Here is a 25,519-nt window from a genome sequence, read left to right as displayed (position 1 = left end):
TACATAGTTCCATCATTCACATGAGAAAAGTGTCAAAACGGAGCTGAACGAGGATAAAATGAAGTGGTGATCCGACCGTTTACAGCAAGACATGCACAATAACGGAAAACAGCACCAGCCCAGAAAACGAGGCCTGTGCAAACCATTTACACCACTTAAAGAAAAGGCCTTAGAGCAAAATCATAACTCAGAGTCTCATAAATATGACTTAGTATCTCATTATTACGACTTAGTATCTCATTATTACGACTTAATATCCCTTATTATGACAAGTGTCTCATAAGTATGACTTAGTATCTCATTATTATGACTTAGTGTCTCATAATTATGATTTAGTATCTCATTGTTATGACTTATATCTCTTTATTATGGCTTTGTATCTTATTTGACTTAGTATCTCATTACTTTGACTTACTATCTTATAACTATGACTTTATGTTTAACTATTCTGACTTTGTATCTCATGATTTTGACTTAGTATCTCATTATTATGACTTAGTGTCTCATAATTATGGCTGTCATTTTTTAAAATAACAAGTCATAATTATGAGATATGTCATATTTATAACAGAAGAAAGTCATTATTATGCGTCGCTAAGTCACTATTAGACTATTGGAAAGTATATCATAGTAAGACGCTAAATCATAAATATGAGATATTATGTCATAATTATAAGATGCCAAATCATAATTATGAAATAATTCAAAATATGAGATGCACATTCATAAATATGAAATAGCAAGTCATAATTATAAAATACTAAGTCATAATAATGAGATTGAATCTCATAGGATAGCAAGTTATAATTATGAAACTGAGTCATAATTATAGCAACAAAAATTCTTGTTGTGAGACACTAAGTCATAATTATGAGATAGGATCTCATTATTATTACATAATAAGTGAGAATTGCTATATAGTATCTCATTATCATAAGATATGAAGTCATTATGAGATCCTAAGTAGTAATTTTGACATATTGCATCATAATTATGAGATCTCATCTCATTATTATGACAAAGTAAGTCATAATTATGACATACTCAGTCACGATTATGGGAAACTTTCTCATTATTATGGTTCCCTAAATGTCTAGATTTTTTTCAGTGGTCTAAATGGGCTTGAGTTAAATATGAGATTATGAATTTAAATCGTCCCGAAGCTGAGAACCTTTAACCCCTGAACATGATCAGTGTGCAATAATATCACTCTTTAAAGGGAACAAGCACCAGTTCTACAGCTCCAGTCAAATATCTGGATCTGAATGAAGGTTTTTCAGATCTGCTGATCTAAAAGCCGATGATGAAATGCTCTAAATCTGATTCTAACACAAACATAAATTATGATTTTTTATATGTGAAATTTCTCAGAGGAAAGTTGTGTATTTATACATTTTTATAAGATGACTGTTTTAAAAAGAAGCATTAAAGTGAAGACACTGTAAAACACTGAAAATCAGTTCAACTTCAAAAAGTTCTAAATACACTTTAAAAATGATCCAAAATGTTAACTGTGAGGTGATAACCTGGTCAGCCTTAAAATTCTGAGGTCACTGAACTTCTAATATCAAGTCAACAGGAGTATAATTTGTGTCTCACATTCTGTTTCAATGAAGTCAACATTTTAAGCTAACTAGGTTATTAGTTACTGTTAAGAGTTAAAAAGTTGCATGTTTTTTCTGTGTATTTTAATCTCAGCTCAGTCAGTAAATGAATGTGCTTCTTTCCTTATAGGCTGACGTTGATTTATGGAAAACGTCTGATGAAACTAAGCTGATAAATTAAAAACGCTGTGCAGAAGGTTGACTTAGATTCAAGTTGACTTTACTTTTAATGTTTTACAGTGGACCCAAAAATGTACAGCTTATATCCGTTTTTCTCAGAGTGCAAAAATAAATGTTACATTTCTCCGTAATTCAGAAAGATTTAGTCCCAATCTATACATTTCATAAATGCAGGTATGCTGTATGTGGAACTGATCAGAAATCAGCATCACAATTTCCATCTGTGCATCCCTATTTTTTGCATCTTTGATGTTTTCAATATTATTCTAAAATATGGAAAATAAGAGAATAAAGAATAAAACTAAAAACGATTGACTGGAACTGTAGAATCATTGATTTTCCTTTAGTATAAAGCGGCGCGCTCTGTCAGTGAGAGCTTTAACGCCTGTAAACATGTCAATCACAGACTCAGATCTCTTCCTGAAGCTCAGATAGCGCAGCGTGGTGGTCTGTGGAGTGGTGTGGCGGTCTGTGAGACAGTGTGGTGGATTGTGGAGTGATGTTGGTGGACTGTGAGACAGTGTGGTAGTCTGTGGAATAATGTGGAACAGTGTGGTGGTCTGTGTAGTGGTGTGGTGGTCTGGAATGGTGTGAAATGGTGTGGTGGTCTGTGAAACAGTGTGGTGATCTGAGGAACATTGTGGAATGGTGAGGTGATCTATGGAAGGGAGTGGTAGGTCTGTGGAACAGTGTAGAATTGTGAGGTGGTCTGTGGAAGGATGTGGTGGTCTGTGGAACGGTGTTGTGGTTTGTGGGATGGTGTGGTGGTCTGTTGAACAGTGTGGTGTCTGTGGAGCAGCGCGGTGATCTGTGGAACATTGAGGAATTGTGGCAGTGTGGTGATCTGTGGAACATTGTGGTCTATTGAAGGGTGTGGTGGTCTGTGGAACATTGTGGTCTATTGAAGGGTGTGGTGGTCTGTGGAACAGTGTAGAATTGTGAGGTGGTCTGTGAAACAGTGTGGTGATCTGTGGAGCAGTGTGGTGATCTGAGGAACATTGTGGAATTGTGAGGTGGTCTGTGGAAGGATGTGGTGGTCTGTGGAACAGTGTGGAATGGTGAGGTGGTCTGTGGAATGGCAATGTGATCTATGGAAAGGTGTGGTGGTTTGTGGAACAGTGTAGAATTGTGGGGTGGTCTGTGGAATGGTGAGGTGGTCTGTAGAACGGTGTGGTGGTTTGTGGGATGGTGTGGTGGTCTGTGGAACAGTTTGGTGTCTGTGGAGCAGCGCAGTGATCTGTGGAACATTGAGGAATTGTGGCAGTGTGGTGGTCTGTGGAACATTGTGGTCTATGGAAGGGTGTGGTGGTCTGTGGAACAGTGTAGAATTGTGAGGTGGTCTGTGAAACAATGTGGTGATCTGTGGAGCAGTGTGGTCTATAAAAGGGTGTGGTGGAGTGTGGGATGGTGTAGTATTTGAAGTCTGGTGTTGTAGTCTGTCGAATGGGGTGGTGGTCTGTGGGATGGTGTGGTAGTCTGTGGGATGGTGTGGTGGTCTGTGGGATGGTGTGGTGATCTGTGGGATGGTGTGGTGGTCTGTGGGATGGTGTGGTGATCTGTGGGATGGTGTGGTAGTCTGTGGAACGGTGTGGTGGTTTGAGGGATGGTGTGATGGCCTGTGGACCAGGGTGGTGGCCTGAAGAAGAGTGTGGTGGTTTGTGGAACGGTGTGGTGATCTGTGGAGTGGTGTTGTGGTCTGTGTAACTGTATGGTACTCCATGGAACGGCATGGTGGTCTGTGGAACAGCGTCCCTTCAGAAAAGTGCAAAAGTGAACACAATCCTCACGCTGTCCTTCAGCATGTGCAGCTTGTGTCGGCTGACGGTGGTGACGACTGCAGTGCACTACTGTTCAAACGCTCAGATTCACTGTCTCCAATCACACTAAACCAGCTTTATCACACATAAATGTATATAATTATTCTAATATTAGAAACGTCGTGGGTTTAAAATAACCAGTAAGCTGTAAATAATAACATAGAACTGTCGTCCAGAATGATGGAGAGAGCTGTAGAAGACTGTAAATTGAGAGAGAAAGCTGTAGAGCTCCAAGAAAGTTCTAATAAAGGAGTATCCAGAATGAAGCTCCAATCAAATGAATATCAGAAATGATGAGGCAGAGAAAAATATGTAAATATAAGACATTACAGTACATTATTTGTTTGTATTAACTTGATTATGTTCCAGAAAAGTTGAAGTATTGAATAAAAGCACACACAGATAAAAATCTGATCTGGTGTCTAATCTGTAAGGTTACTCTGTATTAGACATTGTCGTATATGAAACACTAACGGTGATGTATGTAATGAGTGACTGTGGGCGTTTGAACAGTAGTGTGTCTGCGGGGGGTTGTTGGGGGGTGTTTAGCTGGGTACAGACGGTGTGTGTGTCGTGTGCGGAGTGTGTACGGGGAAGGCGAGCCGGACATCCAGAGCGCGGTTGTGTTGTGCGAGTGATGTTCGGTGATAGTGCTGCACCAGCGCCTTCAGAGAGCCGTGCAGGTCGTACGGCTCAGCAAAGCCGAAACCACGCGGGGTGTGGAGGATCACGCAGTGCCGGACCTCGTCGTTCACCCTGCAGACAACACAACAACACAACATCAGAACACAACAACGCAACACAACACAACATCAGAACACAGTGCAAGAAACGCTGCACAATTTGCTGAGATCAGTATAAAACAATAAAACATAAAATGTGCCATTACTTTTGCACAGGCCATGATTTATGTTTTATTTGTCTCCTAATGTGTTAAAGTTAGTTAATAAACAGTAACTGTGTACTAAAATGTACAGAAGTGTGTCTGTAGAGGACGTGTCGACCTAATTATACTCAAAAAATCAACAACATGTCATCTCACCAGGGGTGCTGAAACTTTTGCACATGGCTGTATAGCTTTCATTAGCAACATCTTTAACATCAGAAACAACTTCATTCCCAAAGTGAACCAACCAGGAATTCCAGGAGGTCCACAAATGTCCAAAATATATCGGGAACCTCATCAGTCTGTCCAACTCTAAATGTAGGTATTGTGATATATTGTGATGAACTGTGATATATTGTGATATATTGTGATGTATTATGATACATTGTGATGTATTGTGATATATTGTATATAATGTGATATATTGCGATATACTGTGATGTATTGTGGTATAATGGGATCTACATTGATAAATTGTGATGTAATATATTGTGATATACTGTGATATATTGTGATATACTGTAATATAATGTGATATATTGTGATATTGTATAAAATATTGTGATATATTGTGATGTACTGAGTGAATAACTGGCTCTAAATAGGTAGGTATTGTGATATACTGTGATGTACTGTGATATATTGTGATGTATTGTGATATACTGTGATGTATTTTGTGATATACTGTGATATATTGTGATGAAGTAAGTGAATAACTGGCTCTAAATAAGTATTTTGATATATTGTGATGTATTGTGATGTACTGTGATACATTGTGATATACTGTGATGTATTGTGATATTGTGATATACTGTGATATATTTTGATATATTGTGATATATTGTGATGTATTGTGATGTACTGTGATATATTGTGATATATTTTGATGTATTGTGATGTGATATTGTGGTGTACTGTGATATGTTGTGATGTACTGTGATATATTGTGATGTATTGTGATATATTGTGATGTATTGTGATGTACTGTGATACATTGTGATATACTGTGATGTATTGTGATATTGTGATATACTGTGATATATTTTGATATATTGTGATATATTGTGATGTATTGTGATGTATTGTGATGTACTGTGATATATTGTGATGTATTGTGATGTGATATTGTGGTGTACTGTGATATGTTGTGATGTACTGTGATATATTGTGATGTACTGTGATATATTGTGATGTATTGTGATATATTGTGATGTACTGTGATATATTGTGATGTATTGTGATGTACTGTGATATATTGTGATGTATTGTGATGTATTGTGATGTACTGTGATGTACTGAGTGTACATCTGTCTCTCTTACACTACAGAGCAGGCGTAACAGTCCTTCTTGCTGCTGCTACTCCTGATGAGGAACGCTCCAGAAGGTTTTCCCTCCAGCAGCTCCTCCGCTTCAGCTCGCGACAGATTACCCACAAACCAACTGGCCTCCTCCAGACACCGTACACCTTCATCACCACCATCATCATCGTCCTCACAGCGCTGCTCCTCCTCCGCACACAGTCGCCTGAGAACACACGAACACCCATCAGCTCAAAGCTTCTCAACACAGAGACTTTTATTTTGTAAACTCAGTCCTGTTATGGGTCAACAGCTGATCCTTCATTTAAGGGAACTTATTCATGGTATTAAAATAGAAAAAAACTGTTTTTAAAGACAACAGCAGCTGTTATTACTCATATTATCTCACTTATTAGAATAATTGTGTCTCTTTTTAAAGGTTTCAATGTAATGATACCTGTTATTAATCATATTTTGTCATTTATTAAAATAGTTTAGCTGTTTTTAAAAGTTTAAAGTTAATACTACTTGTTATTAATCATATTTTGTCACTTATTAGAATAATTTTAGCTTCGAATTTAGAATTAGAATTAGTTTCTAAAGGTTTGGAGTTAATAATACCTCTAATTAATCATATTATCTCCCTTAATTATAATAATAATGTCTATTTTAATACAATACCTATTATTAATCATATTATCTTACTTATTAGAATAATGTTGCCTGCTTTTAAAGGTGTATAGCTAATAATGCCTGTTATTAATCATATTATCTCACTTATTAGGAAAAATATGGTTGTTTATAATGGTTTAAATGCGATAGTAGATCTACAGTCACTTTTTTTATATCATCAGATTAATTTTTTTATATTTTGAATGCACTGAAAAGTAAAATGTGCCACTATTTGTCACTTCTCCTCTACAATCAAGTAATTAAAGGTGTTGAACTGTAACACTTTAGTGTTTATAAGGCTACACAACACCTACATAAACCCTTTATGACAACAGAAACTTACATAAACATTTACAGAGGCTTATTTCCACAATCATCACCAGCTGAGGTGAAATTACATTAAACCTGACTAAGGGAGTGTTTATGGCAGCTGGGCTTTATAGTGTTTATGTAGGTTTATAAGTGTTTATGTAGATTTATATCAGCTGTATGAAGGGCCCATATAACTCATTACCAACTCATTACACTCTTGCTTTGTATTCTCCCACAATAACCTCATCACATAACATCATGATTAACTTTATTTACATAAAATTTACACACAATTTACATCAATTAGCTTTGGTTCCAGATTTCTAAGGGTACCCACTGGTGATGTATTCACTGTTACAGACTGATTACTGTCGCTGTCAGAACAAAACCTTGTATCTCCATTTTTGACATTCTTCATTTCTTACCCAGTTTCAATCTGCCAGCTGCCCTTTACACTGTGTGTAAATTTCATGATTTCATGATGAAATAATATTAAAAATAACGTATATTTTGTCTTCTCCTGTTAAGTTTCCATTTCGGAAGTATGAGGTTTTGTTCCAGCTGTGACAATCTGTAATTAAACATCTGTATCATCATCAGTTTGTACTGTAATTACACAAGTGTGTCTTGACAGTTGTACCAGTCTATATTGTCTTATGTTATTACATGTGTGTAACATGGTAAACTGCAGATTTTCTTGTTGAAACCATGTAATTACTGCATTATAATACTCTTCAATATGCCTGTGTGTAATTACATGAGCTGCACTATGTAATCCATCTGTAACAGTGAACGCATCACCAGTAGTTACACTGATGTTACATGTACTGATAATGTGTAACTACACAGTTACTAGAGACACTTAAAATAAACTGGGACCGAATTTCCTCTGGGGCCTAAAACATTTGCACAGTGCGGTACACATACTTATTATAAGTTTGTATGCAACACTCTTAAAAAGTATGGTTCTTCAAGAGTTCTTTAGTAAAGACACTGGTTCTATATAGAACCCTGAACCCTCAAAGAACCATTTGCATGATTAACCCCTTAAAATCTCAGGTTTATTACTTACTAAGGTTTATTATTCAGTAACTACAGGGGCTTCAGTGCAAACTGGCTGAGCTGTTCTTAGATTACAGAAGTGTGTAATGAAACTTTGGGCCATTTTAAGGGGTTAAAGGTTCTTTGAAATGGTTCTTCAGATTGGCGGAGAATGTGCTGTATGTGGTTCTATATAGCACATTTTTGAAGATGGTTTTATGTAGGATCACAAAGGGTTGTACTGGTATTATGATGTCGAGCTTGTATACAATTTTAGCTGGTTTTAACGGTTTAAATTTAATTCATGTAATTCTTTATATTATCTCATTAAGTACAGTACTGATGTTTTAAAAGTTTTAGGTGTTTTAAAGGTTTAAAGGGTTCTGCTATTGTCAGGGTTCTGTGTTGTATATGGTTCTATATAGCACCTTTTTCAAAATGGTTTCTATATAGGACCAAAAAGCATTCTGCTCTTGTGTACAAGCTTGATATTGTAACAATAGCAGAACCCTTTTTGGTTCTATACAGAACCATTTTCAAATTTATCTGGAGAACAATTTCACCATGCAAAGAACAATTTAAGCATGAAAATGATTATTTGAGTGTTCACGATTCTATATAGAACCACTGCCTTTACTAAAGAACCCTTAAAGAACCATCTTTTTCTAAGGGTGTGGCTGTCTAGCTGGATTAGAAAGTCCATGTCCGATTTCACTGACCTGGTGACAGTAATGGTGATGATGGTCATTGGTTATTGATCCTAATGGTAACTGTATTATTACAGTGTGACTGAATATTGGAGTGATTTTGATTAAACCCTTAAATTCACAGGTTTATTACATCATAACTCTTATGATTCAGTAACTGCACAGTCTGTAACATAAACTGAGTCGTTATTTAGCTGCAGCAGTGATGAATGGAGGTCTGAACTCAGGCTGGCTGAACTGAAGGCCTGTCCCTCTGAGCCGCCTGCAGGAACAGCAGTGATTAAAGTCTAATACACTCCTAATTAATTAATCACCCTCAGTCGATCTGTTTACTCATTCTAACGTCGGTCACTCCCCCCGTGCTGAAGGGATGCCCCGTTCTTCACTGTGGAGAGTCTTATCCAGGCCCAGAGTGTGTTACGTAACCGCTAATCTGTCCCGAGAGGTGGACTCAGCTGACCCTCTGATAGCCTCAGTTAGGGTCACTGACCCACAAATCAGCTCAGCTCCTCACACTAATCTGACTGTAGCTTTTCTGACTCATAGTTCATTGAAGAAAAGTGGAGAATCTACTGTGGTGAATCTGCAGCCACGCTACAGTAATAACCGACTCTAAATGTAGGTATTGTGATATAAACTGAGTCTGTTCTACAGTTTCTCGTTAGGCTGAATGAATAACTGACTCTAAATGTAGGTATTGTGATATAAACTGAGTCTGTTCTACAGTTTCTCGTTAGGCTGAATGAATAACCGACTCTAAATGTAGGTATTGTGATAGAAACTGAGTCTGTTCTACAGTTTCTCGTTAGGCTGAATGAATAACCGACTCTAAATGTAGGTATTGTGATATAAACTGAGTCTGTTCTACAGTTTCTCATTAGGCTGAATGAATAACCAACTCTAAATGTAGGTATTGTGATATAAACTGAGTCTGTTCTACAGTTTCTCATTAGGCTGAATGAATAACCGACTCTAAATGTAGGTATTGTGATATAAACTGAGTCTGTTCTGCAGTTTCTCATTAGGCTGAATGAATACCGACTCTAAATGTAGGTATTGTGATATAAACTGAGTCTGTTCTACAGTTTCTCATTAGGCTGAATGAATAACCGACTCTAAATGTAGGTATTGTGATATAAACTGAGTCTGTTCTACAGTTTCTCATTAGGCTGAATGAATAACCGACTCTAATGTAGGTATTGTGATATAAACTGAGTCTGTTCTACAGTTTCTCGTTAGGCTGAATGAATAACCGACTCTAAATGTAGGTATTGTGATATAAACTGAGTCTGTTCTACAGTTTCTCGTTAGGCTGAATGAATAACCGACTCTAAATGTAGGTATTGTGATATAAACTGAGTCTGTTCTACAGTTTCTCGTTAGGCTGAATGAATAACCGACTCTAAATGTAGGTATTGTGATATAAACTGAGTCTGTTCTACAGTTTCTCGTTAGGCTGAATGAATAACCGACTCTAAATGTAGGTATTGTGATATAAACTGAGTCTGTTCTACAGTTTCTCGTTAGGCTGAATGAATAACCGACTCTAAATGTAGGTATTGTGATATAAACTGAGTCTGTTCTACAGTTTCTCGTTAGGCTGAATGAATAACCGACTCTAAATGTAGGTATTGTGATATAAACTGAGTCTGTTCTACAGTTTCTCATTAGGCTGAATGAATAACCGACTCTAAATGTAGGTATTGTGATATAAACTGAGTCTGTTCTACAGTTTCTCATTAGGCTGAATGAATAACCGACTCTAAATGTAGGTATTGTGATATAAACTGAGTCTGTTCTGCAGTTTCTCATTAGGCTGAATGAATAACCGACTCTAAATGTAGGTATTGTGATATAAACTGAGTCTGTTCTACAGTTTCTCATTAGGCTGAATGAATAACCGACTCTAAATGTAGGTATTGTGATATAAACTGAGTCTGTTCTACAGTTTCTCATTAGGCTGAATGAATAACCGACTCTAAATGTAGGTATTGTGATATAAACTGAGTCTGTTCTACAGTTTCTCATTAGGCTGAATGAATAACTGACTCTAAATGTAGGTATTGTGATATAAACTGAGTCTGTTCTACAGTTTCTCATTAGGCTGAATGAATAACCGACTCTAAATGTAGGTATTGTGATATAAACTGAGTCTGTTCTACAGTTTCTCATTAGGCTGAATGAATAACTGACTCTAAATGTAGGTATTGTGATATAAACTGAGTCTGTTCTACAGTTTCTCATTAGGCTGAATGAATAACCGACTCTAAATGTAGGTATTGTGATATAAACTGAGTCTGTTCTACAGTTTCTCATTAGGCTGAATGAATAACCGACTCTAAATGTAGGTATTGTGATATAAACTGAGTCTGTTCTACAGTTTCTCATTAGGCTGAATGAATAACCGACTCTAAATGTAGGTATTGTGATATAAACTGAGTCTGTTCTACAGTTTCTCATTAGGCTGAATGAATAACCGACTCTAAATGTAGGTATTGTGATATAAACTGAGTCTGTTCTACAGTTTCTCATTAGGCTGAATGAATAACTGACTCTAAATGTAGGTATTGTGATATAAACTGAGACTCACTCTTTGAGCTCCTGCTGTGTTTTCTCCTCTGAGTCCTGTAGGCCACACTGATCTTGTCTGGAGGTCTCCAGAATCTTCTTGTTCTGCTGCTGCATCTCCTGCACAACAAACACACATGAAGTATCAGCACAGCAGGGCTAAGAGACGCAAACAGGGTGGGAAATAATGCAGGTTCTAAAAGGCACAGACTTTTTATACATGATAGCAGACCTTTTGCAAATTACACAAAATAATAATTAACCTAAACTCATTAATCTCTATATCAGAAACATAAACATTGATTGGTTCTCTGAGCTCTAAATCTGTTCAACAGCACAAAAGAAAATCCAAATAAAAGAGATTAAAAGTGTGAAATGTATATGTAATAAAAAACAGGTTACATGATCATCCAAGATGCATCTACACTCTGAAAAAAGATGGTTCTCCAAGGGTTTTAGTGAAGACAATGGTTCTACATAGAACTATAAACACTCAAAGAACCCTTTGCATGCTTAGATGGTTCTCTAATGGTGAAATGGTTCTTCAGATTGATGTAAAATGTGTTGAATATAGGACCTTTTTGAAAATGGTTCCATACAGCACCAAAAAGGGTTCTGCTGTTGTGTACAAGCTTGGCATTGTAACAATAGTAGAACCCTTTTTGGTGCTGTATAGAATCATTTAAAGCACACTCCATCAGTAAAAAACCATTTCACCATGCGTGGAACCATATCAGCACACAAAGCGTTCTTCGAGTGTTCATGGTTCTATGTAGAAGCACTGTCTTTACTAAAGAACCCTTGAAGAACCATCTTTTTTAAGAGTGTATACAAAACTTCATCACTTTAGACCCCAGAAGACCCTGTGTGGTGGGCAGGTCTGGTGGGTTTCAATCAGATGTCTGTAAATAAGTTGTATTTGTGGTCTGTATGACTGTCTTACCTGCCGTATCTCTGCACAGCTGTCGTACAGATCATCATCACACTGTTCTGTTGTTTCCTGTGACTGAAATCAACATCACAGTCAATTACAGCTCCTCAAAAACGTGCAGAAAGACATATTTAACCAGAAATGAAAATACTCAGTTTCACCTCCATACACTCTCAGAAATAAAGGTACTAAACTGTCTCTGGGTCAGTTCCCCTCTTGTCACTGGGGTGGAACCCTCAAGGCTCCATCTCAGTACCTTTAGTCAGGGAACATAACTGAACCATAATCCACTGAAATGATATGTTCTAAGCTGTACTGACTCCACACACCCCGTCTCGTCTCCAGGACTTTATTTTACTGTTCTGTTTAAAACATTCAGTTATGAAAAGGTACAAATACGAACTTTTCACCTGGAAACACTTATTTAAGGTTCACAATCAGACCTTAAAACCACTGTTGGAGCTTTGAGGGAACATTTACACTGTTTGTACCTTGATGAACAAAAATGTACCTGAACAGAACCTTTATTAATAACAGTGTATGAAGTACATAAACTTTAAACATAAATACAGTATATCGCTGCTGTCAGACTGAAACCTTGTATCTCCATTTTTGTCGTTTTCAGTGTTCAATTTTAAAAACGCCTGTTTTCCTTTACATTGTGTGTAAATTTCATGATGAATGCACCAAAAGAAACAACCTAAAACTACTTGGAAAAAAGTCTGGTTCCATTAACTTACATTAAAAGTAAAGCATGTTCATCTCCTGTAAAGTTACCAATTTGGAAATATGAGGTTTCATTCCCGAGTGCAGCGGTGTTGCGTGTTGTTAGTCATGAGCTTCACACATACAAAAAATATTAGTGCCATTTTAAGATTAATACCACCTTTATTAGGGAAATAAGCATGCATGTTTGATAAAGTGCTTTATACGTCGGCTATTATTCTCTTAAACTCGTCTCATTATGAATGAATTTACAGCCTGTTGGAATGAAACTTGTTACATACTAGAAATTCATCTTAACTCTTACTGCTTTTGTGTTTATTTGTATTTATTCTAATGTTTTGTGGTGATTTTATAAGCAGAAACACATTCACTGTCCAGATAAACAGTTTTAAATAATTAAATAAAGTGCCGGTCTAAGACTGATGTGTAGTAGTTCTTAATTGAATAGGACTTTAGACTGAATCCTTTTGCTACTTTTTTAATGTATTTATGTTTATTTGAATTTATTGTAATTATACACCCTGATTTGCTGATTTTGATAAATAATATTAAGCAGTGTGCAAGGAATGTGCACCACAATGGTAACTTTACAGGAGAAGGAAAAACATACTCTACTTTTAATGTAAGTCAATGGAACCAGACTTGCTTCCAAGTCATTTTGGGTCGTTTCTTTTGGTCCATTCATCACAAAATTTACACACAATGTAAAACTATTACCTGTTTGATTGGAGGTGGGAAATATGGCAAATTGTCATATCATGATACTTAAAGAAGTTTTTTACGACACATGATGAGTCACTATATTATTTTTCTGACACCTGATAAGTTACAACACACAAAGTAAATGAATATAATTATTTGTTCTCATCGTTTTACACACTGTATCTAACTGAACAGAACTAATGACGCTCTCTTTTTCATCAAACACACAGTTGGGCAGTGTTGTTTAAGTACTGTTATCTACCACACACTCAGAAAAGCGTATTGTGATGTAATTTATCACGATAAAGATAAATACGGTCATACTGTCCAGCTGTAACTGAAGCTCAGTCATGTTAGCTCCAGCCTGTTTCACAGTGAGGTGAGGACGGGCTCAGAGTCACTGATCTGGATCAGAGCAGGAACAGGCTGCTGATTAACTGAGGAGCTGGATGAGGTGCGTTCGAGCAGGTTCAGCTCAGCAGGTCAGACTGCTGCTCCGAACAGGTGATGGGTTTAAGTGAGGCGTGCTGGCGTACCTGTGTGCGGCGTGAGACGGGGAGGGTCAGTGTAACGTCCAGCGTGGGGTTATAGTGGGCCAGCGTGTGCTGCTGGTGATGGGCGATGAGGTCAGGAACGGAGCTGAAGGTCATCGGCTCACAGAAACCGAACAGTCCGTCACGCTGGAGGATCCGAACCAGCCTGGTGCAGTTATCCTTCCTGAGAGGAACAGGAGGAGTTCAGCCCACTGAGAAACACACAGCAAACACTGAGGGCCCCAAATAAGGAGGGGGTTCTGTCCACCTCTTTATCTGCATTAAAAAACCTGGACGGAGAAGCCAGAAGTTATAAACACCAACTAGGGCGCAACCTTCTAAGCATTGGCTCTGTTATCGGGACACTGTGAGCTCCCAGTGCTGCCACAGCCATCCGTAAGTAAGAGTCCAAGTCAGCAAAATAGTCCTCTCTCTCTCTCTGGGTGGATAGGATGGTCCCCCCCCACCCCACTGTCAACCGGCGTGATGTTAGCCAGCGTGGGTGTATGTTAGCTGATGTAACAGAATTAGCAGTTAGCGTTCTCACGCTAGGAGGCTCGTGTTAGGCTAAACCCTCCCAGCTTGGCAGCATCAGTTTACTGGCTGAAAAGTCTTTTTGTGACGTACTTTTGAAAGTTGGACTTTTCCATAAAATCTCTTACACAGATGGTCTCACTTTGAGCTCCGAGCGTAAAGAAAGACCGTCTCTGTTAGTGCGAAGCAGCGCTCAGACAGCCTCTGCTTGGCATGAGTGTGAGGCCTGAAGCTGAACCAGAAGCAGAAACCAAAATAAAAGCTTCAGAGTGAAGCCTGACTGATAAGGCTTACATGCCTTAAAACAGTTTACACATCAAATACTATTAAAATATGACATATAAACCAAGTGGGAATGTTTAGCTTATTTATATAAAATATGCCAAATCAGTGAAATTCCTCTACTACTAGGCCACCATTGTCATACTGTGGTAATGTCATATGTTTGCACTGTACCCAGTTCTTTGAAATCTAAGGCAATCAAAAACGTTTTTCTCTTGAGTGATGTCACGCTTCAGTGATGTCACGCTTCAGTGATGTCACGCTGTAGCTAAAGCAGGAAGGACTGAATGATATACTGAGTTAAATGAGATATTTAGCTCACCGTTCCTTACTCAGTGGATGAGAAAGAGAGAGAGAGCAACCAGCAACAACGATGGCAGCATATTAGTCCAAGGATTTTGTTACATTTTAATAATAGATACAATGTTTGACTTTGTTTATACAATACATTTGATTGGTGTTAATAGGGCCCTGTGTTCCACCTAAAACACAGATATGTTTTAATTAATGGCCGTTATCCAGTGAAACACTAGCTAAACATTCATGCTGTGTACACATTTCCCAGTTAGTCTGCCTGGCTTGAACCAATTGCCCAAACACAAGCTGGACAGCTGCAGAGGGTAAAAAACTCTCCCGTGAATTATATTATTATCAAAGCGACTGATTTGATGATTTATCCACTCAGTAAAAGGGCGCCTGTAGCAACTGCTTGCTGTGGCACTTCAGAGCGCAAGTGCTGTGTGAATGACCACCATGAGTGATCAAACTCCGCTACCTCTGACTTCTATCAGCATCACATGATTACTGTGTTTCTACATTGTAAAACAGTGTGCTGGACAAACCTGTTAATTTACTGTAAAAATATGTTGCTCAGTGATTACAGTCATTTAATTACTTAGAAATCTGTCCCAATGACTGCTGGGATAGCACCCATCGCCCACCCCCCGCGACCCAGAAGGATAAGTGGTTTAGAAAGTGTGAGTGTGTGTGTGTTCTGACATACAGTATTTTAACATAATAAGTTACAGTCATTCAATCAAAGGGGAGGAGTTTGAAGGTAAAGCAGTGCATTGTGGGTACCTGAGTGTTAGTGTATATTGTCCTGGGACTCTGTTGGAGGCGTCCCGCACCAGAAACGCTCCGTCAGGTAAACCGCTCAGCTTCTCACTGGCCTCCTCCCTGACGGACAGACACCGGACATTAAAACAGCAGCGGAGAGGAACATTCACACCGCAGGACATTCAGCACAGCTGAGTCAGAGACCACCGCAATTATTTAACAGCAGCATCAGAAAAGTGTTAAACCAACATCTAAGACCGAACTGTGGAGGTAAAGAAGGAAAGGAATAGAAGCTCTAATTGCTCCCTGTAATTTGTGTTACGTTTTGTTATTTTTCTTGAAGCTGAAAATAAATAACTTGGCCTTGATTGGACTTTAGACTGGAAATGAAATGAATGAAAGAGGGTCTCTGACTTTTGCACAGTACTATAAACAAAATAACTAATTTACTAAAATGTAAATAATAAAAAATATATTAAAGTAGTATTTAAATATTCCTAAAGTTTAAAAATCTAGCGCTCATTTTCCAGGCCATTACAGATCATATATGGAAACTAAACTGCACAAACAGCCTGTTTAAAATGGATTATATACATTGACTTGACTGGAAAAGGCTGAATGGGTGGGGCTAAACTGCTATAGGCTGAATGGGCGGGGCTCTTTAAGTCCACACTCTACTCACTGTTGCTGCACACAGGAACAAACCTGTGTGTTCTGCTTTATTAAACTGCCCTGTTTGTCACCTTTTCAATAAAAACAGTTTTGTGATTATTTTCATAAAGTTAGCGCTGCTTCTGAGCGTTTGGCCTGAAGTGAACACTGTGACGGAAAATAAAGCTGGAACGGCCCCCAAAGGCCTTCCAGTGAAAGCATAACAGTGGAAACTCAGAGGTGCGAGTGAGCGTGAAGGACACTGTTCAATCAAACAAAGGCACAGAATGTAAATGAGTGGAACCGTCTGTCACACCAGGGCAACATTATATGTTGTCTTTGTGGTGCTGTGGAGTTTTTACCTGGATATGTCGCCCCAGTACCACTCAGTGTCCTGCAGAGTCGGGGTCGGCGGTGTTTCCTTCGCTGCCGGCTGGTCAGAGGCTGAGTTTTCTGAAAATAGAACAGGATGTTGGAAAATAAACCAAAACAGAAAGTCAGTTTACAGTCTCTAAAATCGAACGTGGCGTTAATGATGGTCAGTGTTTATACACTCGATATGATGGACCAGTTACATAACACAAACAGCCGGTCAACTGCTGGACTGTTGCTACTAAAAACAATAGCTGACCAACACGCACGGCTTCAGCCGAACATTTTCTAACGAAGAGTCAGACCAAATGACGTATTCTCCATCACTGCTGATCTCAAGGTTAAGATAAGGAGATAAATCGGTGGAAGTTGTTGGAAGACCTCACTGCTAGTCCTGCTCCCGTCCACCTCAGGAAGGGCTTGTTAATGAGCTACTGAGTTGGGTCAGGTGTTTTCTGGAACAGGACAAACGGAAAATAGACAGAAATAGAACTGTAACACAGGCTAACTGGTAAAATCCATCTGAAGTAAAGCTCCACCACTGATATATGAAACAGTGGCCTACATATATTTCCATAGTGATGCTCCACTCGTTTCCATGGTTACGCTACTCCCATATCCAAAACATACTGCCTTGGTTACACTACATCAATTTCCAGTGTTACACTGTGTCTATTTCCATGGTTACATTACCCAAATTTCCATGGTAACGCTACCACCCAATTCAATGGTTACATGACTACACATTTTTCCATGATTATCCTAAACTAATTTCTATTGTTACGCTATAGCCATTTCTATGGTTACACTACCTCCATTTCCATGGCAACACTACATCCATGTCAATGGATTTGCATGGTTTCCTTGGGTCATCGGTTTTGCTTTGCCTTTCTGGCAGCATTTGAGCAGTTCTGAGAGTTTTCTTCCAGATCTTGGCTCGACTTGCACAGTTCCCCTTAACTGCCATGTCTTAATGACCCTTTGGACAGTGGAAATGGCCTTTATATCTTTTTATAGCCTTCCCTGCTTTGTACACATCAATTAGCTTCATTTTCAGACCAGCTAGAAAAACCAGCACAGACCAGCACGGCAGGTCACCAGTAAAACCAGCACATGCTGTGTTTGAATGCTGGTATGCTGGTCAACCAACATGAACATGCCTGGTGACCAGCTAAACCAACCAGCATTGAATTCATGCTGGTCTGTGGTGTTTTGTTCAGCAGGATCTTTAGCCAGCTGCCTGGAGGAGCCCCTGCTTTCATCTTCGGTTTAGCCAAAGACCTTATAGGAAAGTCTGTCCATCTGGTGCACATCTTGGCAACAAGACCAGAGTCCTGTTCTATTTAAATGGGCAGAAACTTAAACACTCAAAACTGAAGGCTGAATTATTTTTTCAAAAACATAGCTGAGCTCTCTGGTAAAGTCTTATAAAAATCTTATAAATAGTTTGTAGCGTTTGGCTGAAATAATGCACAAAAAAATGTGGTTTTTCGGTTGTTCTGGATCCTGAGCTTGGGCAGATCTTTACAACTGATGGGGCTCTTACCACTCGCAGCCTAACCAGCAAGCCAACTGGCTCTTTTTAAGAATGGTGGGAATTTCCTTCTTTATAACGTCTCTGGTTTAGCTGGTTTATTGCAGGGAGCCAAGTTCATATTCCACTGTGAACTCAGTGGTCCAAGTTCAGTTTCATCTTGAGTGAAATAACATCAAGATCAAGTTATTTCAATGTTTTATACTACATTTGTTTAGATTTGCAGTCATTCACATTTCACAGCATTCAGCTAAAGTGATTAGCTGGCCTGCTAACTCTGTCTCCCTCTCTCAGCTCCACAGCAGCTAAAGGCTAAATGAGTGGCTGATCTCATTCAGCTTCTTCACCTGAACGTCCTTTAACAGTGAAAACTACAGCCGAACCAATGAACTGTTTACCAATTTGCTATATTTCACTACCCTCCTAGAAAAGACACATAGAATGAGACGCATATATTGTATATAAGGTGAATGCTCTTTTATTGAACAGACAGCAAAGGAGAACCGCCACTCAGCGCTGCTGAAACGGTCCAGATAGCGGGCAGGTCACCTCAGTCATACATTTTAGCTTGACAGTCAACACTAACACTGCACCAGCTACCCCATCACCCAGCACCGAATAGCACAATTAACACACATGCACGTCATCAAGCGAACAACAGCTTATTTAAAATGAAAATCTCTCTTACATTGATCCTCTGCGCATGGCCACGCCCCCCAGGCTTCCACAGTAGTGCAAGCGAAATAGCGTGATGTCATGATATGTTGTGTTTTGGATGCTGGTTTGCAGGTCAGCAGCAATGGAAGTGAATAAGCTGGTCACCAGCAGAACCAGCATATGTTGTGTTTTGGATGCTGGTGTGCATGACCATGTTGGATGACCATCTAAACCAGAACCAGCAAAAACCAGCATGGGATTCATGTCTGTGGTGTTTTTTTTAGCAGAGTAACTTCTTTCTTCAGTCTTTCAAAGAAAGGTGGACCCTGTGAAATTGGGGGAGTGTAGCTGTGTTCGGTTCCCAATATCACATTTCACCACTAAGTCAATTTTTCTCCTGGTTTCATGAACAAAAACATCTCTTAAAACAGCGATAAATAAGCCTCTAACTGAGAAAACGGTCAGGAATCCACAGGAGTGTCCGAGACCTCAGGTTTAAAGGGTTAACAAGAGGAGGAGCTTCTGAATACTGAATAAGGAAACCAATACCAACATCATGAACAAATACTTGAGTATTTGAAAAATATTTGGGCCAGCTTTGAATTTTGGATATAAAATTTTTAAAATCAGCAAATTAGCACGTCCATTTGACACCAATCTGGTGAAATGACTCGTGAACTGTCCAATCTGGAGAGCTGAGGGACTTCCTTAGATTACACTCAGTCTCACTGACCTCATTGAACCCTCAGCAGGAGAGACCAGGACTGGGAAGTGTGTGTGTGTGTGTGTGTGTGTGTGTGTGTGTGTGTGTGGTGTGTGTGTGTGTGTATGTGTGTGTGTGTTTTGGCGGTGGGGGTGGGGTGGGGGGGTAACCACGCGAGTGTGTGTGTGGAACATGTTGAGACATGCAGGTTCTCTGAAAGACAAGTGCAGCGGTTTGAGGAAAAGCTTCACCATCACAGTCCACTATTTTACTTCTAAACAGTCTCAGGAAAAGAACACGGAAGGCTTTTCTCACCAGTTTCCACTTTAAATAATTCACCACCCTCAACAGCTACGACTCACAGCTAACACAGACAATGCTAATGTGAAGCTAACTCAGCACTAACACCACTGATAGTAATACTGCACTACATAGGTTTATAGCAGTGCTGCAGATGTGTAGTGTTAGTAATGCTGTGAATGTGTAGTGTTAATGATGTAAATGTGTAGTGTTAGTAATGCTGTAAATGTGTAGTGTAATGCTGTAAATGTGTAGTGTTAATACTGTAAATGTGTAGTGTTAATACTGTAAATGTGTAGTGTTAGTAAGGCTGTAAATGTGTAGTGTTAATACTGTAAATGTGTAGTGTTAATACTGTAAATGTGTAGTGTTAATACTGTAAATGTGTAGTGTTAGTAAGGCTGTAAATGTGTAGTGTAATGCTGTAAATGTGTAGTGTTAATGCTGTAAATGTGTAGTGTTAGTAATGCTGTGAATGTGTAGTGTTAGTAATGCTGTGAATGTGTAGTGTTAGTAATGCTGTAAATGTGTAGTGTTAGTAATGCTGTAAATGTGTAGTGTAATGCTGTGAATGTGTAGTGTTAGTAATGCTGTAAATGTGTAGTGTTAGTAATGCTGTGAATGTGTAGTGTTAGTAATGCTGTAAATGTGTAGTGTTAGTAATGCTGTGAATGTGTAGTGTTAGTAATGCTGTAAATGTGTAGTGTTAGTAATGCTGTGAATGTGTAGTGTTAGTAATGCTGTAAATGTGTAGTGTAATGCTGTGAATGTGTAGTGTTAGTAAGGCTGTAAATGTGTAGTGTAATGCTGTAAATGTGTAGTGTTAATGCTGTAAATGTGTAGTGTTAGTAAGGCTGTAAATGTGTAGTGTAATGCTGTAAATATGTAGTGTTAGTAATGCTGTAAATGTGTAGTGTTAGTAATGCTGTGAATGTGTAGTGTTAGTAATGCTGTATATGTGTAGTGTTAGTAATGCTGTGAATGTGTAGTGTTAGTAATGCTGTAAATGTGTAGTGTAATGCTGTAAATGTGTAGTGTTAATGCTGTAAATGTGTAGTGTTAGTAATGCTGTAAATGTGTAGTGTTAGTAATGCTGTATATGTGTAGTGTTAGTAATGCTGTGAATGTGTAGTGTTAGTAATGCTGTAAATGTGTAGTGTAATGCTGTAAATGTGTAGTGTTAATGCTGTAAATGTGTAGTGTTAGTAAGGCTGTAAATGTGTAGTGTAATGCTGTAAATGTGTAGTGTTAATGCTGTAAATGTGTAGTGTAAGGCTGTAAATGTGTAGTGTAATGCTGTAAATGTGTAGTGTTAGTAATGCTGTGAATGTGTAGTGTTAGTAATGCTGTAAATGTGTAGTGTTAGTAATGCTGTAAATGTGTAGTGTTAGTAATGCTGTAAATGTGTAGTGTTAATGCTGTAAATGTGTAGTGTTAGTAATGCTGTAAATGTGTAGTGTTAGTAAGGCTGTAAATGTGTAGTGTTAATGCTGTGAATGTGTAGTGTTAGTAATGCTGTGAATGTGTAGTGTTAGTAATGCTGTAAATGTGTAGTGTTAGTAATGCTGTGAATGTGTAGTGTTAGTAATGCTGTAAATGTGTAGTGTTAATACTGTAAATGTGTAGTGTTAGTAATGCTGTAAATGTGTAGTGTTAATGCTGTAAATGTGTAGTGTTAGTAAGGCTGTAAATGTGTAGTGTTAGTAATGCTGTAAATGTGTAGTGTTAGTAATGCTGTAAATGTGTAGTGTTAGTAATGCTGTAAATGTGTAGTGTTAGTAATGCTGTAAATGTGTAGTGTTAATGCTGTAAATGTGTAGTGTTAGTAAGGCTGTAAATGTGTAGTGTTAGTAATGCTGTAAATGTGTAGTGTTAGTAAGGCTGTAAATGTGTAGTGTAATGCTGTAAATGTGTAGTGTTAGTAAGGCTGTAAATGTGTAGTGTTAGTAAGGCTGTAAATGTGTAGTGTAATGCTGTAAATGTGTAGTGTTAGTAATGCTGTAAATGTGTAGTGTTAGTAATGCTGTAAATGTGTAGTGTTAGTAATGCTGTAAATGTGTAGTGTAATGCTGTAAATGTGTAGTGTTAGTAATGCTGTAAATGTGTAGTGTTAATGATGTAAATGTGTAGTGTTAGTAATGCTGTAAATGTGTAGTGTTAGTAATGCTGTAAATGTGTAGTGTTAGTAATGCTGTAAATGTGTAGTGTTAATGATGTAAATGTGTAGTGTTAGTAAGCTGTAATGTGTAGTGTTAGTAATGCTGTAAATGTGTAGTGTAGTAATGCTGTAAATGTGTAGTGTTAGTAATGCTGTAAATGTGTAGTGTTAGTAATGCTGTAAATGTGTAGTGTTAGTAATGCTGTAAATGTGTAGTGTTAGTAATGCTGTAAATGTGTAGTGTTAGTAAAGCTGTAAATGTGTAGTGTTAATGCTGTAAATGTGTAGTGTTAATGCTGTAAATGTGTAGTGTTAGTAATGCTGTAAATGTGTAGTGTTAGTAATGCTGTAAATGTGTAGTGTTAGTAATGCTGTAAATGTGTAGTGTTAGTAATGCTGTAAATGTGTAGTGTTAGTAATGCTGTAAATGTGTAGTGTTAGTAATGCTGTAAATGTGTAGTGTTAATGCTGTAAATGTGTAGTGTTAGTAATGCTGTAAATGTGTAGTGTTAGTAATGCTGTAAATGTGTAGTGTTAATGCTGTAAATGTGTAGTGTTAGTAATGCTGTAAATGTGTAGTGTTAGTAATGCTGTAAATGTGTAGTGTTAGTAATGCTGTAAATGTGTAGTGTTAGTAATGCTGTAATGTGTAGTGTTAATGCTGTAAATGTGTAGTGTTAATGCTGTAAATGTGTAGTGTTAATGCTGTAAATGTGTAGTGTTAGTAATGCTGTAAATGTGTAGTGTTAGTAAGGCTGTAAATGTGTAGTGTTAGTAATGCTGTGAATGTGTAGTGTTAATGCTGTAAATGTGTAGTGTTAATGCTGTAAATGTGTAGTGTTAGTAATGCTGTAAATGTGTAGTGTTAGTAAGGCTGTAAATGTGTAGTGTTAGTAATGCTGTAAATGTGTAGTGTTAGTAATGCTGTAATGTGTAGTGTTAGTAATGCTGTAATGTGTAGTGTAATGCTGTAAATGTGTAGTGTTAGTAATGCTGTAAATGTGTAGTGTTAGTAATGCTGTAAATGTGTAGTGTTAATGCTGTAAATGTGTAGTGTTAATGCTGTAAATGTGTAGTGTTAATGCTGTAAATGTGTAGTGTTAGTAATGCTGTAAATGTGTAGTGTTAGTAATGCTGTAAATGTGTAGTGTTAATGCTGTAAATGTGTAGTGTTAATGCTGTAAATGTGTAGTGTTAGTAATGCTGTAAATGTGTAGTGTTAGTAATGCTGTAAATGTGTAGTGTTAGTAATGCTGTGAAATGTGTAGTGTTAATACTGTAAATGTGTAGTGTTAATGCTGTAAATGTGTAGTGTTAATGCTGTAAATGTGTAGTGTTAGTAATGCTGTAAATGTGTAGTGTTAGTAATGCTGTAAATGTGTAGTGTTAATGCTGTAAATGTGTAGTGTTAGTAATGCTGTAAATGTGTAGTGTTAGTAATGCTGTAAATGTGTAGTGTTAGTAATGCTGTAAATGTGTAGTGTTAATGCTGTAAATGTGTAGTGTTAGTAATGCTGTAAATGTGTAGTGTTAGTAATGCTGTAAATGTGTAGTGTTAATGCTGTAAATGTGTAGTGTAATGCTGTAAATGTGTAGTGTTAGTAATGCTGTAAATGTGTAGTGTTAATGCTGTAAATATGTAGTGTAGTAATGCTGTATATGTGTAGTGTTAGTAATGCTGTAAATGTGTAGTGTTAGTAATGCTGTAAATGTGTAGTGTTAGTAATGCTGTAAATATGTAGTGTTAGTAATGCTGTAAATGTGTAGTGTTAATGCTGTAAATGTGTAGTGTTAGTAATGCTGTAAATGTGTAGTGTTAGTAATGCTGTAAATGTGTAGTGTTAATGCTGTAAAAATATATTGTCAGTAATGAGGTGTGTAGTTAATGTGTAGTTAATGCTAATACTGTACAATTGAAGGTCATGTTAATAATATTATAAATGAATGTTAATATTAGTAATGTTGTAAATTTGTAATTCATATTGGCAATGTTGTAGATGTATAGTAAATATTAGTACTGTTAGTACTACTAGTAAATGGTTCTATTTAGCACCAAAAATGGTCCTTCTGTTGTGCATGATGTGAAACTTGTAACTATAGAAGAACTCTTTCTGGTGCTATGTTGAACCATTTTCCAAAAGGTTCTATATAGAACCATGTACTCCATCCATCTGAACAATGATATCCCCATGCAGAGAACCAATTAAGCATGCAGATGGTTCTTTATGTGTTCATGGTCCTATATAGAGGCATTGTCTTAACTAAAGAAGCCTTGAAGAACCATCACTTTTATGAGTGTAGTTAACGTTAGTAACAATGTAAATGTGTAGTTAGTGTTAGTAATGTTATAAATGTGTAGTTAGTGTTAGTAATGTTATAAATGTGTAGTTAGTGTTAGTAATGTTATAAATGTGTAGTTAGTGTTAGTAATGTTATAAATGTGCAATTATAGTATCAATTATATTGTAAATGTGTAGGTACAGTGTAATACAGTAATGTTGTAAATGTGTAGATAATGTTAACTTTACAAATGTATCGTTAATTATATTAATGCTGTAATGCTGTAAATGTGTAGTTATAGTGTTATTAACTTTTTAAATGTGTGGTTAAAGATATTAACACTGTAATGCTGTAAATGTGTAGTTATAGTGTTATTAACTTTTTAAATGTGTGGTTAAAGATATTAACACTGTAATGCTGTAATTGTGCAGTTACAGTGTTATTAACTTTTTAAATGTGTGGTTAAAGATATTAACACTGTCATGCTGTAAATATGTAGTTATAGTGTTATTAATGTTTTAAATATGTAGTTAATGATATGAAGGTTGTAATGTATAAGCGTGTAGTCGTGGTTGTATCTTCTCTTACCTGTTCCAGCCCCGCCGGCTCCATTCATTTCAATGTAGAAGAAAAGCTCTGGAGCAGATCCCATTCTGACCCGTGTGTGTTTCCTTCACTAAAACCTAAATGACTCTCATTCACTCTCCAGCACACAGAGCTCCGCTACATCAACGCTGCAACTGCATGAAGAGGTTCAGACCTGCCTTCAGTCCAACTGCATAAACCTTCTCTCGGTGCGGATGATTCTGGTAGAAGTTCACATTCTCGGAGCTCCTGGAGCAGAATTTATTAGCTGTCAGCTCGGTTCAGTCCAGCTCTGAGTCAGGCAGACACTCAGCAGGGACTTTCTACACCACACTGGACCAAACCAACTCCAGCAGTGGGGGGGCACTGAGACTAAACCACTTCACTCACTGCTCTATCACAGCTGTCTGGAGTGTTTATACTCAAA

At 37.7% G+C, this 25,519-nt stretch overlaps 1 protein-coding gene across 1 annotated transcript; it reads right to left on the bottom strand.

Annotated features, from left to right (window-relative positions):
• Positions 1-901: 901 nt before the first annotated feature.
• On the bottom strand, positions 902-25,468 carry pik3r3a (phosphoinositide-3-kinase, regulatory subunit 3a (gamma)). The gene is made up of 8 exons (XM_036597297.1): positions 25,096-25,468; positions 16,866-16,956; positions 15,874-15,972; positions 13,981-14,161; positions 12,029-12,091; positions 11,108-11,205; positions 5,808-6,011; positions 902-4,357 (listed from the first exon to the last, which is right to left on the bottom strand). Exons 1-8 carry the CDS (start codon positions 25,157-25,159, stop codon positions 4,147-4,149), a joined length of 1,011 nt encoding a protein of 336 aa, XP_036453190.1. The 5' UTR covers positions 25,160-25,468; the 3' UTR covers positions 902-4,146.
• Positions 25,469-25,519: the final 51 nt, after the last annotated feature.

Source organism: Colossoma macropomum, unplaced genomic scaffold, assembly GCF_904425465.1.
Source record: "Colossoma macropomum unplaced genomic scaffold, Colossoma_macropomum, whole genome shotgun sequence".
NCBI classification, from domain to species: Eukaryota; Metazoa; Chordata; class Actinopteri; order Characiformes; family Serrasalmidae; genus Colossoma; species Colossoma macropomum.
The sequence above is the reverse complement of the archived record's forward strand: the minus strand, read 5'-3'. Positions and strand labels throughout refer to the sequence as shown.